Here is an 11,982-nt window from a genome sequence, read left to right as displayed (position 1 = left end):
CCCCCCGCGCCGGCCCCGCCATGCGCAGGGAGATGAACGGGGTCACTAAGAGCCGCTTTGAGGTGAGGCCCCGGCCGGCCCTGCGGGGGGAGGCCCGGCCTGGCCCGGTTGAGGAAGCGCTGAGGGGGGGACCGGGCCGCGGTTTGTGTGTGACCCCCTCCCCTCATGATGGCCCTGAGGGTTTTCCCCACACCCGCCCCGGACAGCGCGGCCTTGGGGCAGAGGGGGGGGGGCGCGGGGGGGTTTGTTTGAATGGGGCTGGAAGGGGGGTCGCGGTTGTGGGTGGCTGTGGGGAGGCTCAGGGCTGCGACCCCCGGGTTTGGGGGGTGGTTTGGTGTGAAATTTGTGCCCTCCACCCCCCCATTTTTGGGGGGAGATGTTCCCTGGGTAGATGTAAACTCCTGTGGGGGGGTGTATGAATGGGGCTGGGGGTTGGGGGTGACTGTGGGTGCCCGGGGGGGGGCTCAGGGCTGCGACCCCCATGTTTGGGGGGTGGTTTGTGTGAAATTTGTGCTCTCCACCCCCCCATTTTTGGGGGGAGATGTTCCCTTGGCAGATGTAAACTCCTGTGGGGGGGGTCTATGAATGGCGCTGGGGGTTGGGGGTGACTGTGGGGGCGCGGAGGGGGCTCAGGACTGTGACCCTCGGGTTTTGGGGGGGCTGATATGAAATTTCTCCCCGCCTCATTTTGGGGGGCTTCCCGTGGGGGGCTCTGTGTATGAGGCTGGGGAGGGTCGCAGCCGGGGATGTCTGTGGGTGTGGGGTGGGGGGGCTCATGCCTGGACTCCCAGATTTGGGGGCATGTTGGTACCAAAATTCTTCCCCCCGATCCGTTTTGGGGAGTGGGTTCCCCAGTCTGATTTAAACTCGTCGGGGGCTGAGGGGGTGTCCCTCTATAAATGAGGCTGGGGAGGATCTGTGGGTACAGAGAGGGGTCCCAGTGTGGGGGTACCGGTGTAAAACTCCTCCTCCGTCCCATTTTGAGGATTCCCCTGTCTGTTCCAAACTCCCGGGGGGATTTTGGGGGAACCGGGGTGGGGGCAGAGCTGCTGCCAACGTGTTGCTGCGGCCAAGTTGATGATGGAGCAGGAGATGTGGGGAATTGCGCCTGGAAAACACCACAGCCTTTGGGGAGCGGCGGAGGGGGGACGTTCGGGATGCGGGGAAAGGTGGCCTCAGCACCGCATTTTTTTTTCTTTTTTTTTTCTTTTTGGGCAGTAACCGGGGGAAAAAATTTGCTTACGGGGAGGTGGGGGATGGAGAGGACGGAAGGAGAGGAGGGTAAACAATGAGATCTATTCAAAGGACATGGCACAAAGCAGCGTGTGGAGCCAGGGCGATTCCAGCCGCATTGTTGTCCCAGCTGTCTTCCCGGGGGAGGAGGAGGAGGGGGGTAGGGAGGAAGGGCAGCAGCAGGATTCACTTCCCATGGCTGCGAGAGGCTGGGGARGATGGAAATCCCTGCCCGTTCTCCTTCTCCGGGAAGAAAAAARARCCTGGAATGGTAAAGATGTGGCTGRTCCCCCTTGGTGGAGAGGGATGGGATGGCGATCCAGGGGAAATGCTGGTTAATGGTAAATCAAAGAGGCTCTGGTTCCACGGAGCTCCGTGGGGAATTCCTCAGCCCAGGAGTTGAGAAAGGTGCAGGAAATGCTGGTGGTCTAATACTGCACGTGGGATTGTTTTCTTCCTGCCTTAAATCCGGGTGAAATGCGCAGCAGTGTGAGTTTGGGGTTGGGCTCAGGTTTTTGAGTGTTCAAACATTCCCGTTTCTGTGGCATCCAGGGATGAAAACATTGGGAACTCCRGAGAGGAGCCTGCACGTGAGCCCTGCATTATCCAGGGTTATTGTATTTTTGTATTTACTGTTCTGGGCTGTTCTTGGCTGCGTAGATTTTTTTTCTTTTTTTTTTTACCCTTTGAGAGCTTTTTTTTTTTAATTCTTTCACTGCTGCAGAGCGGCTGGTTACAGAGCAAAGCGTAAAAACAGGTTGGTGACAGACTTTGGGGGAAAACGTCTCGCAGGGCATTGACATCCTTTGCTTCCTTAGCTTAATCTTGTAATACTGGASTTCTTTCCAATTTTGGGAGGGTTTTCATCAGGGTTGCACCAGGACATGTTGAACCCAATTCATTGGGGAAAAAAGAGTGGGGAAGAGCTTTGTTCAGCTTGTTTTGGGTGGGGTGGCTTGTTTTTTTTTGCTGGAATGTTATTTTCTTCTTATAGTAAAAAACAGACGAGTTGGAAAAGGAGCGAAATGCTCAAGGAGCRTTTGAGGCCTAAATAAATTTTTAAAACCTATATTTATACAGGAAGAGTTGGTGTGTTATAGAAAGGCTTATTTTGAGCTACAAGAAACGCTTTTAAACATCTTCCTGTTTCTTGGCTGGTTTGGTTACTGTGTTTTGCCCAGAGAAGCTGTGGTTGCTCCTGGATCCCTGGAAGTGTCCCAGGCCAGGCTGGACAGGGCTTGGAGCACCCTGGGGTGGTGGAAKGTGTCCCTGCCATGGCAGGGGTGACACTGGATGGACTTTAAGGTCCCTTCCATCCCAAACCATCCCACAATTATAAATCCATCCTTTATTACCCCAGCATTGATTGTCTCTGACCCACTCACCTGTATAACCTGGAAAGTTTTAGAGCTGTTTTCCTTTAAATCCCTGGTTTTTCCAGTGAGGTTATGTTGGACAGAAGAGCTTCCAAAATGTGTGTTCTCACTTAAAAATAGATTTATTTTTCAGAGGGGCAGGATGGGTGGAAATTCCTCGGCGCTTCCTAGAAACCAGTTTGTAATGGTTGTGCTTTGCAAGCGACCGTTTTGTGAGGGTTTGTGGGACAGGGGGAAAACTGGGCACTGTGAGGCTTCACATTTCATGGGAGAGGGGCAAAWTTTGGCAGAAATGTATGGAAACTGGGAAATGCTGTTCAGAGCTGTGGAATATTGTAAGATCATGAAGGCGGTGGGTGATTTGTTCTCCTCTTCCTCCTCTTCTTCATAACCTGTGGATTTTGCCAGGGTCATTCACCTGGCTGAGGAGGGGAAAGTAGGGCCTTTGAGTGTGGARTCTTATCTTGGGGTAAAAATAGCCTGATCTGGGGCTGTGACTAATATATTGTGTCTGTTTCAGACTTTAAATAATGCCTGAGTTGCGGAGGGGGAGGCTGGGCTGGGTTTTCACTTAGTTTATTGTCTTTTGTTGAGCCACGTAAACAGATTCCTGAGCCATTGTTGTTGGGTAATTCACAAATCCAGTCGTGAGGGGGTTTAATAATAATAATAATAATGATAATAATTCTTTATTTTAGGAATAAAATATGGTATGGAATGTGGGCTAAGCTCTTTAAATTGGACTCATATGTGGGTTTCTGATTCCAGGAAAAGTGGAATTCTCTTTTTCCTGGGAATGCCATGCCCGACCCCACGAGCATATTCAGATTAGTCCCTTTACAGGAGGTGTGGCCACCACAGAGAAAATCACCACTTACTGCAGCAAAGCAAACAAAAAGGGAAAACATTACCCAGATTGACTCCTAATTCTCTGTGGTGTCACTTTAATGTGGAACATGCCCTGACAGGTCCCAGTCCGTGCTTATATTTGGGATTTCTCTGCTTCCTGCCCGATGAAGAGCAGCCAAATAACAGCAGAGAGCAGGAGAGGCATCTCCTGGTGCTTCCAAGTGACTCCTGATGCTCTTGGRGGATTCATTTATCAAGGCCTGAGTTTTCATTTTGTCTGTGTTTCCGTGCCCTGTGATGTCACCAGGAGGTGTCCTGGGTTCCCCCTGAGCCACGTTGTCAGGATTAAATAATTCCAATTCTTTTTTTTTTTTATCCCTGACTGTGAGCCGTCTGTGCAGTCTCCTCTACATCCTCAAAAACAACAGCACACAAAAAGCTCCATCCTTTGCAGCTTCCTCTGGGAGTCTCCAAACCCTCCAGCGAGCAGGAGCTGAGCCTGGCTGGAAATTGTGTGTATCCATGGGGCAGTTTGTCCCGTTAAAAATGAAATTGTGGAACTCCAGGGAACTCTGAGAGTGTGGTGAGCTTTGGGAGCACCTTCAGCCTGAGAAATGCATCGATCCRTGGCATTTCTCTTCTGGATTCAGGATCCTCTTATGAGGGAGTTCTGAACCTCTGTAGTTCCCCATGTCTTGTTTAGACTGTAGAGACATGAAATCAGCTAAACTGGAAGCAAAATGGGAAACTTAATGCTCCAAAATTGAGTTGCCTTCTAATAATTATTCCTGAACCCAATTTATTGGGGAAAAAAGAGGGGRATGAGCTTTGTTTGGCTTGTTTTGGGTGTTGTTTTTTTTTTCTGAAATGTTATTTTCATGTGGTAAAAACCAGATAAGTTAGAAAAGAAGCAAAATGCTCAAGGAGCATATGAGGCCTAAATTAATTTCTAAAACCTGTATTTATACAGGAAGAGTTGATGTGTTCAGGATCCTTATACAAGAGGATTCTGACCCTTCTGAACCTCTGTAGTTCCCCATATTTTCTTTGACTGTAGAGACACAAAATGAGCTGAACTGGATGCAAAATGGGAAACTTTTAATGCTCCAAAATTGAGTTGCCTTCTAATAATTAATCCTGCACCAAATTCATTGGGGAAAAAAGAATGGGAATGAGCTTTGTTTGCTTGTTTTGGGTGGGTTTTTTTCTGAAATGTTATTTTCTTCTTGTGGTAAAAAACAGACGAGTAGGAAAAGGAGCAAAATGCTCAAGGAGTGTTGAGGCCTAAATTCATTTCTAAAACCTATATTTATACAGGAAGAGTTGGTGTGTTCAGGATCCTCATATGAGGGAATTCTGAACYTCTRTAGTTCCCCATATTTTCTTTGACTGTAACATTAACAAAATGAGTTAAACTGAAAGCAAAATGGGAAACTTTTAATGCTCCAAAATTGAGTTGCCTTCTAATAATTAATCCTGTCTGTGTTCAGAAAGCTGAATTGAATAATCTCACTGACCCTAATCCCATTTTGGAATCTGCTGTGTTCCTGCCTCTGCTGTTCCTGTGTTTTGAGGGGGTTTGGCTTYGGGACTGATCCTTTTGGGGTTGTTCCTGTTCCCTTCCCTCTGGTGCTCCTGGCTGGGGTTTTGCYGTTCCAAGGAATGGAGGTTGTGTAAACAGAGGGGCACAAACAGGGCAGGGAGCAGGGAAAACTCTGACTGGCCTCATAAAAACTGATGTAACACTTACCCTGGAATCTGATTTTATAAGGGAAGAGTGGTGWCACAACCCAGGGAACACCTGAGGTAGCGCAGCTGAAACAGTTTTATTTTGGGTGGTGTTTAACAATGGGGCTCATAGATAATGAGAAAAACTGTAAAAAAAAAAAAGATTTTGGGAGGGGTGTCTCCAAGCTGATGGATTTTCCATATTCCTGTTCACTCCCCCACCCCCATTTACTTTTGTTTTCAGTGTCGTGCCCCATCACACGTAACACTTTTTAAAGCAGCACTTCACTTGGGCAGGGGAATAATAAACTGTTAATTAATTTGGTTCAAAGTGGTTGTTTAAATGAYGAGCTAGGAGGAGATGGAAACCACAAGTTGTTTTTCACACCCCYACTGTGCTGCTCCTGTGGCTGAGCTTCCTTCTTGAGTAAAGAAAAGAGGGAATTGGGGAGATTGGGAAGCAAAAATCAAATTGGTTGTGGAAAAGGGATTTGACGCAGCTCCCAGTGAGGCTGGGGTGGGTGCACCAGGAAAATGCCTTTTGACCTCAGCCTTTGTCACCTGAGGGACAGAGCTGCTGTCCCAAATTTTTATTGCTGTTCTTGCCCCAAATAGGATTCTCTTCTTCCTCCCCCCTCTGCCCAGAGCTTTGTGAGTGGATTGGGTGACAAATGGGAACGTTGGCCCTGGCAAACTGATTTTACAGAATCCCAGGATGTTTTGGGTTGGAAGAACCTTAAAGCTCATCSAGTTCCACCCCCACCACRGGCACAGGAGTTTTTCCACAGGCAGATCATAAGGAAAAGGGGAGGGTTTTATATAAAAGATGAAATATTTGGATATTGGGAAGAAATTRCTCCCTGTGRRGKTGGGGAGGGGMTGGGATGGGTTTCAATCYCTGGCAATGCCCAAGGCCAGGTTGGACGGGRCTTGGAGCAGCYTGGGACAGTGGGAGCTGTCCCTGCCCATGGCAGGGGTGGCACTGGGTGGGCTTTGAGGTCCTTCCAACCCAAACCATTCCATGATYCCATATCTGACTCCAGTGAGGGATTTCCAGGCAGATTCCAGGGGTGACCAGCCCAGGGATCCCCAGGGTGATTTCACTGGGAGCTGTTGGTCTGAGCAACCCCTACAAGGGACATTTTGGGGAGCCTGGGTGTCCCTGGGGACAGGGCCAGGTGCCTGGGCTGGGCCCATCCAGCATCACCACCTGTGTGCCAGGAAAGGGACTTGGAGCCAGCACCCACGGGTGCATCCCATTAATTTCGGCCACCATCATTAATTGGGGCCTGGGACACAGCAGTAATTACTGTTTTCGCTGGGTGCCTGCCTGGGAGCTTCCTTTGAGTCACACCATTGGGAAAGTCAGCCCTGGCAGGGTTTTATCCTCCCTGATCCGGGTGAAACTGCACCTGCCATGAGGAGGGGCCAGTTTTGTTTGGCTCTCTTCCCCCAGCCCTGGTTTCCAGACAATTCTYCCCAAACCAAGCACCCCAAACTACCCCTAAAACCTCGCTGAGCTCAGCTGAAATCCCAATTCCAGCCCCTTCCCTGGCCCTGGGTTCTGCATCCCTGCCTGATCCTGCAGTTTTCTTTTGGTTCAAACTCACCCCATTCCCTTCACACCTCAGCTCAGGTCGATTTCTTTTTTTTCTTTTTAAGACACCATCATTTGATTTTATTTCCAAATATTTATGCCAATGATCCCAGCGTCCTCTTACATAATAGCCAAATGCAAACCCAGCAGTGAAAAAAACATCTTACTACCAATAATAATAATAATAATRATATTACCAGTAATAATAACAGAATTGCAGGTGTTGTAGAGGGGTAGAGCTATAATTTATCAAAGCAGCTTATTTGAATTGTGGTGAGCCTCAGAGAGCTGGATAAGTCTTGGGTTTAGGCTGAAAATACTGAATCATGTCTCACTTTTTGGGTTTGATTTTTTTTTTTTTTTAATCCATTCCAAGTGTATTTGTAGTAAACCGCAGCTCTGCTAAAACAAGCTTCTAAAAAGACCAAAATAAATAGTGGTGGTGGGCGTTTTATGGCCAGGGACTGTGCCATAGGCCATCCTGGGAAAGTCAGGAAGTCTTGGTCTTATTTCTAYCCTTCCTTTTTGGGTTTGGGTGTCATTCTTATGGGCAACAATCTCTATTTAAAGCCTCACAGGGTGTGTGTGACAAAGCAGCAGCACCATTTCCCATCAGATASCTGTGCCTGGGTGCTGGGGTGACAATTTGTGGGGTTCCTGGCAGCTCCTCGGTGCYGCTCAGCCCTCACCCTGTCCATGTGATCCCATCCCTGAGCCGCTGACGTTGGGCTGGGGGTGTTTTTCATTCAGCTCCAGATACAACTCGTGGGCAATCCAAGCTGATTAAGTGTGAGCTGCTGCCTCCCCGAGCTGTGCCCAGGCTGCTCCAGGTCCTGCCAGGGTCACCCAGGAGGAGCCGCTCGGATGCAGCCGCTGGCCAGCGGGTAACTGGGGGCTGGAATTGGGATTTCAGCTGAGCTCAGCGAGGTTTTAGGGGTAGTTTGGGGTGCTTGGTTTGGGGAGAATTGTCTGGAAACCAGGGGGAGGAGAGCGACACAGGAACAAAAGGTGGTTGAATGTGCCCGTTTGGTGCCCGACAGAAGGTTCTGGGGGGTTCCCTGTCAGTGGGGTACAGACACATGGCTGCTGAATTCTGAAATCAGGGGGTTTTTAGTGGGTTTTTTTTTATCTCACCTGTGCCTGTGGCGTTTTCCTTTCTGAAGGCAGCAGCACAACCGTGTCCCCTTGCCCATCCATCTCTGAAGGATTTCCCTCCAGGGCAGTTCCTGCATCGAGGGATGTGCAGTAGGAAGAGCTTCATCCCAGCCTCCATTGCTGTAGGGTTTGACTGAGGTCTGGATCATTGCTGGGTCAAAAAAAAAAACTCAAAAAAAGCTCTTTATTAAATTTGTCCCAAATGCAGGCTGGGCTCAGGTAATTCCTCCACCCCAGGAGGAATTTAAACTTCCCAACTGAGCAACTGCCTACGAAGTGACAGTGCCCATCCAGTCTACTGGCTATCCAGCTATTTTTAGGAATATTAAGCCTATAATAAGCCTTTTTGGCYGGGGTCTATTTCTGTTTGTCCTGCTTAGTCAGGATTTTGCCCRAGCAGAGCCCTGGTTGGGAGCCAGCGGGGCAAGCGTGGCCGTGGCACCGCATGGGGCACGAGGGCACCAGCCACATTCTCATCCTGACGGTCACACCGAATCTTGTGCCAGCCTGGCTTCATCCAGCAGCCAGCCATATCCTTGGAGACTTCATACAGATTCAACTGGATGTTTTTTTTTAAATAAAATTCCCTGTGTAACTACAGGCTGGAGGGAAAATTCCCTCGCTCAGAGCTGCTTGTGGATGTAAACAATTTCATTCCTTGGTTCGTGTCCTCCRAGGAGCTTTTGGATTTTGCTGTCACTTCACTGTGACTTATCTCTGCAGTGTTGTATTTTCTTTGCCTCCAGGAAGGCAGCTCAGCCTGCTCCAGCTGCTGCTTCCTGAAATCTTGTCCTGGCRAGGGAACCAGCGTCTCTCATGTCTGTTATCTGAGCTTTGTCACAGCGGCAGAATTTTTTCCCAAAATGAGCAGAACTCGAGGCAAGGTGTCAGTACATATTGACCGTGTTTGTAAGAAGTTGTTTCAAAGCTTCACTGAGCTTTTCTGAAGGAAATGTGGAGTGAATTCCACATTTTTCTTGTTGTTTTGGGGTTTGTGCTCAGTTTTTTTTATAGGATTGGAGTTGTGGGTGAGGTCTGCTGTGAGTCTTGTCTTGTGTCAGTGACTGTACTGGGCTTATTCATCTCCRTGTGGACCATAACAGCTAAAATTGATACAAATTCTACCAGAAAAYGCTGGAATTTGGGCTGGGAGCCAGCAGCCTTACAGCTGGAGAAACCTCCCAGTGCATCTCAGGGTTTGAACTCTGCAAAAATTAGCACAGAATTTTCAGAACAGAAAAAAACTTCTGGAGCTCAGAAGGTTCATCTCCAAAGTGTCTTCACACAGACTGGATAGGATGTAAAATCCAGAAAATTATGGATGCAATCCTTAATTTCTGCTGGCAGCGGTTATTCCCCATCTTTCCCAACCTAAAACCAGTTTCCAGAGTGCTCTAATTTTATTTACTCTCTAATAATTAATAATTGCAGCCTGTTTTCTGGCTTGGCTGAAATTGCTTAATTTCCTGTGGTTATGTGCAGTTGTGGAGGGTCTGGCCAGCATTTCCTCGWGGATGGAGGCTCACAGAACCCTGGAATATTATGGGTTGGAAGGGRCAGTAAATTCTGGGTCTAACAGCAGCTGCAGTTTCATCCTCAGCTTGTAAGGAGTTTGTCATTTCACACAGGTTCAGTCACAGAAGTAAACAGGTTGGAGTGGTTTAAAATCAGRATATTTACTAATATTTCATAGATGRTGGTTTTAAATTCTGCACTSATTTTTGGCAGAGCTTTGCAGYGCTTTATTGCTTGTGTTTCTGGGAATGTTTGTGGCTTTTATTTCCCATCCACCTCTGTGGGTGTCTCTTGGTTGGGTTTTGTGCAGAAAATGGGTGTCACCTTCTCCCTTCCCCTCTCTGCATCTTCCTGGTGGTTGTGTTGGTGCTTTCTGGGCCATCCTCAGGCTCTCTGGGGGTACCAGCTCCACGTTCTTTTTCCCTGGAGTGACCATCAGGGTGGATAATTCTGTGTCTTGCTGTCACAACCTCCTCTAACCTTGCAGCTGCTAATTCCCTAAATCTCTGAATAAGCTTCATCCCTTTTTCTCCACTGAGCTTTGAATTTTCTGCTCTGAAGTGTTCGGGTTCAGCGTGGGCATSGGGCTGACCCTGTGTTGGCTTTGGCACCGGGGCTGCTGAAGTTCCCTCCGGAATTCCAGGGACAGCACAAAGGGATTTGCTTCAAACTGATGAAGCAGGGCTGGATTGGGAAAAATCCCTTCCTRTGAAGGTGGGGAGGGGCTGRAATGGATTTCCCAGAGAAGCTGTGGCTGCTCCATCCCTGGAAGTGCCCAAGGCCAGGTTGGACGGGGYTTGGARCACCCTGGGACAGTGGGAGGTGTCCCTGCCCATGGCAGGGGTGGCACTGGGTGGGCTTTGASGTCCTTTCCAACCCAAACCCCTGGAGGAGGGAGCCCATTTTCCATCACTCCATGGGTAGATTTTGGTGCCTGTTCCATGGCAGCAAAGTTGTTCTTTGGAAAATTCTGTTTGATACAGAACTGAACATTTAAATACAAGAAAAATATSTTTTTCTGYRTCCTGTCCAGAATRATTTATTCTGCTGGACAACRCATCTTGTATTAAAGATGATAWAAGAGACRTTAGGAAAAGCRAGCTTGGGGCATTTARTTTTTATCCCTAGAAATGTTTTGAAAGCCTGCAAGTCTAGAATAGCCTCTGACATTTTTTCTGAGCTTTATTTTTGCATGGACCTGCCAGAAAGTCCCCATGTCCGTGGTATATTTAGCTGTACGTGCTGCCATGACTTAGCAAAATCCCAATTCCAGCCTGTTTTCACCCAGACTGTGCCATCTGAGCCTCAGGCTTTGAAGGGAGGCTGGAGAAAATAGGWTTGGAGATGGACCCTGGCTCATCCCAGCTTTCCAGGAGAGGGGAAATTCCAGAGCCGAGGTTCTCCCATGGAGCCCTTCTTGCCTGGGCCCGGTCAGGTTTTAAGTCCAAGGCTTATTTTTAGTAACACAAAAAACAAACATTCCTTTAGATCGGTGCTGGTCAAAGGGAAACTCCTGCAGAAAGCAGTGTCAGGCTGGGATTTGTGCTGGGATGGAGGTGAGATTTCCCTGCTGAGGGTTGGATAGGCAGAATTTCCCTGGGATCACGCAGAGGAGGCTCCTGGCTGCTTCTGGAATGTTTTAACCCTTCCTGCCCATGTTCTCTCCTGCTCTGGTTCCTTTTTGAAAATCTCCTCCTGAGATCTCTCTGATTGCTTCTTAAATTTCTTATTTTTTGTTCAGAATTATTTTGCCTGGAGAGGGTGGGAAAGGGTTTGGATCTGCCTGTGTGCTCCTGTGAAATCATGTTTTATTTTCCCATGAGTAATTCCTCTCCATTTCTCCTCAGTGATTTCCTTGATTTCGTAATCGATCAGCTAATCAATTTAATGAGCTGATCCTGTCCCAGAATGTTTTTTTGGGAATGTCTGTCCCCACCCCAACTGTGGCTTCACAGTCACCTGGAGATGCGAGGGAACATCCCATGGAGCTGTTGCTGGCTGGGAATGACAAAACCTCAGTTTAATTAGCAGTTAATTGGGCTGAGAGCTGCCTGTCTGTTTGGGGTTTGTGATATCCTGGTGGGAAGGGATAAAAGGGTCTGTGAGGRTCAACACTTCTGCTGGGTGACATTTTGGGAAGAAATTTTGGGAAGGAATTAAGTTTGAGAGTTCCCACTTCAGTGTCGTGCTCTGGTGTCTTGGGATAATTCAAAAGCAAGTTGGGATTTGGGATTTCAGCATTTGGCACTAAAATCCTGGGGTTTGGTCTTCYCTGGGAATGATGGTGTTATTCAATTCCCAGTTTTCCATCAGTGATTGGAGTGTTTAAAGGGCTATTTAGGGGAAAAACCTTGGGTTTTCACATTGAATTTCTTGTTAAGTTGTGGTGGGTGCTTTTATATGGGATGGTGATGSATCCATGCTCAGTACAGGATATTTGGGATGTGATGGGGTTCAATCCATGTTCAGTACAGGATATTTGGGATGTGATGGATCCATGCTCAGTACAGGATATTTGGGATGTGATGG

General features: G+C 48.1%; 1 protein-coding gene across 1 annotated transcript in view; it reads left to right on the top strand.

The window, feature by feature from the left end:
• The first annotated feature begins 20 nt into the window (after positions 1-20).
• The window catches only part of LOC130586475 (F-box/LRR-repeat protein 20), a 38,745-nt gene continuing 26,783 nt past the window's right edge, over positions 21-11,982 (top strand). Inside the window, exon 1 of the mRNA XM_057387280.1 lies at positions 21-141. Coding sequence (XP_057243263.1) covers positions 21-141 — 121 coding nt within the window. The remainder of the gene's footprint in view (positions 142-11,982) is intronic.

This window comes from Malurus melanocephalus, unplaced genomic scaffold, assembly GCF_030028575.1.
Source record: "Malurus melanocephalus ecotype Western Australia unplaced genomic scaffold, MMel_1.1 scaffold_1166, whole genome shotgun sequence".
NCBI classification, from domain to species: Eukaryota; Metazoa; Chordata; class Aves; order Passeriformes; family Maluridae; genus Malurus; species Malurus melanocephalus.
Note: the sequence above shows the minus strand (reverse complement) of the source record. Positions and strands in the feature narration are given on the sequence as shown.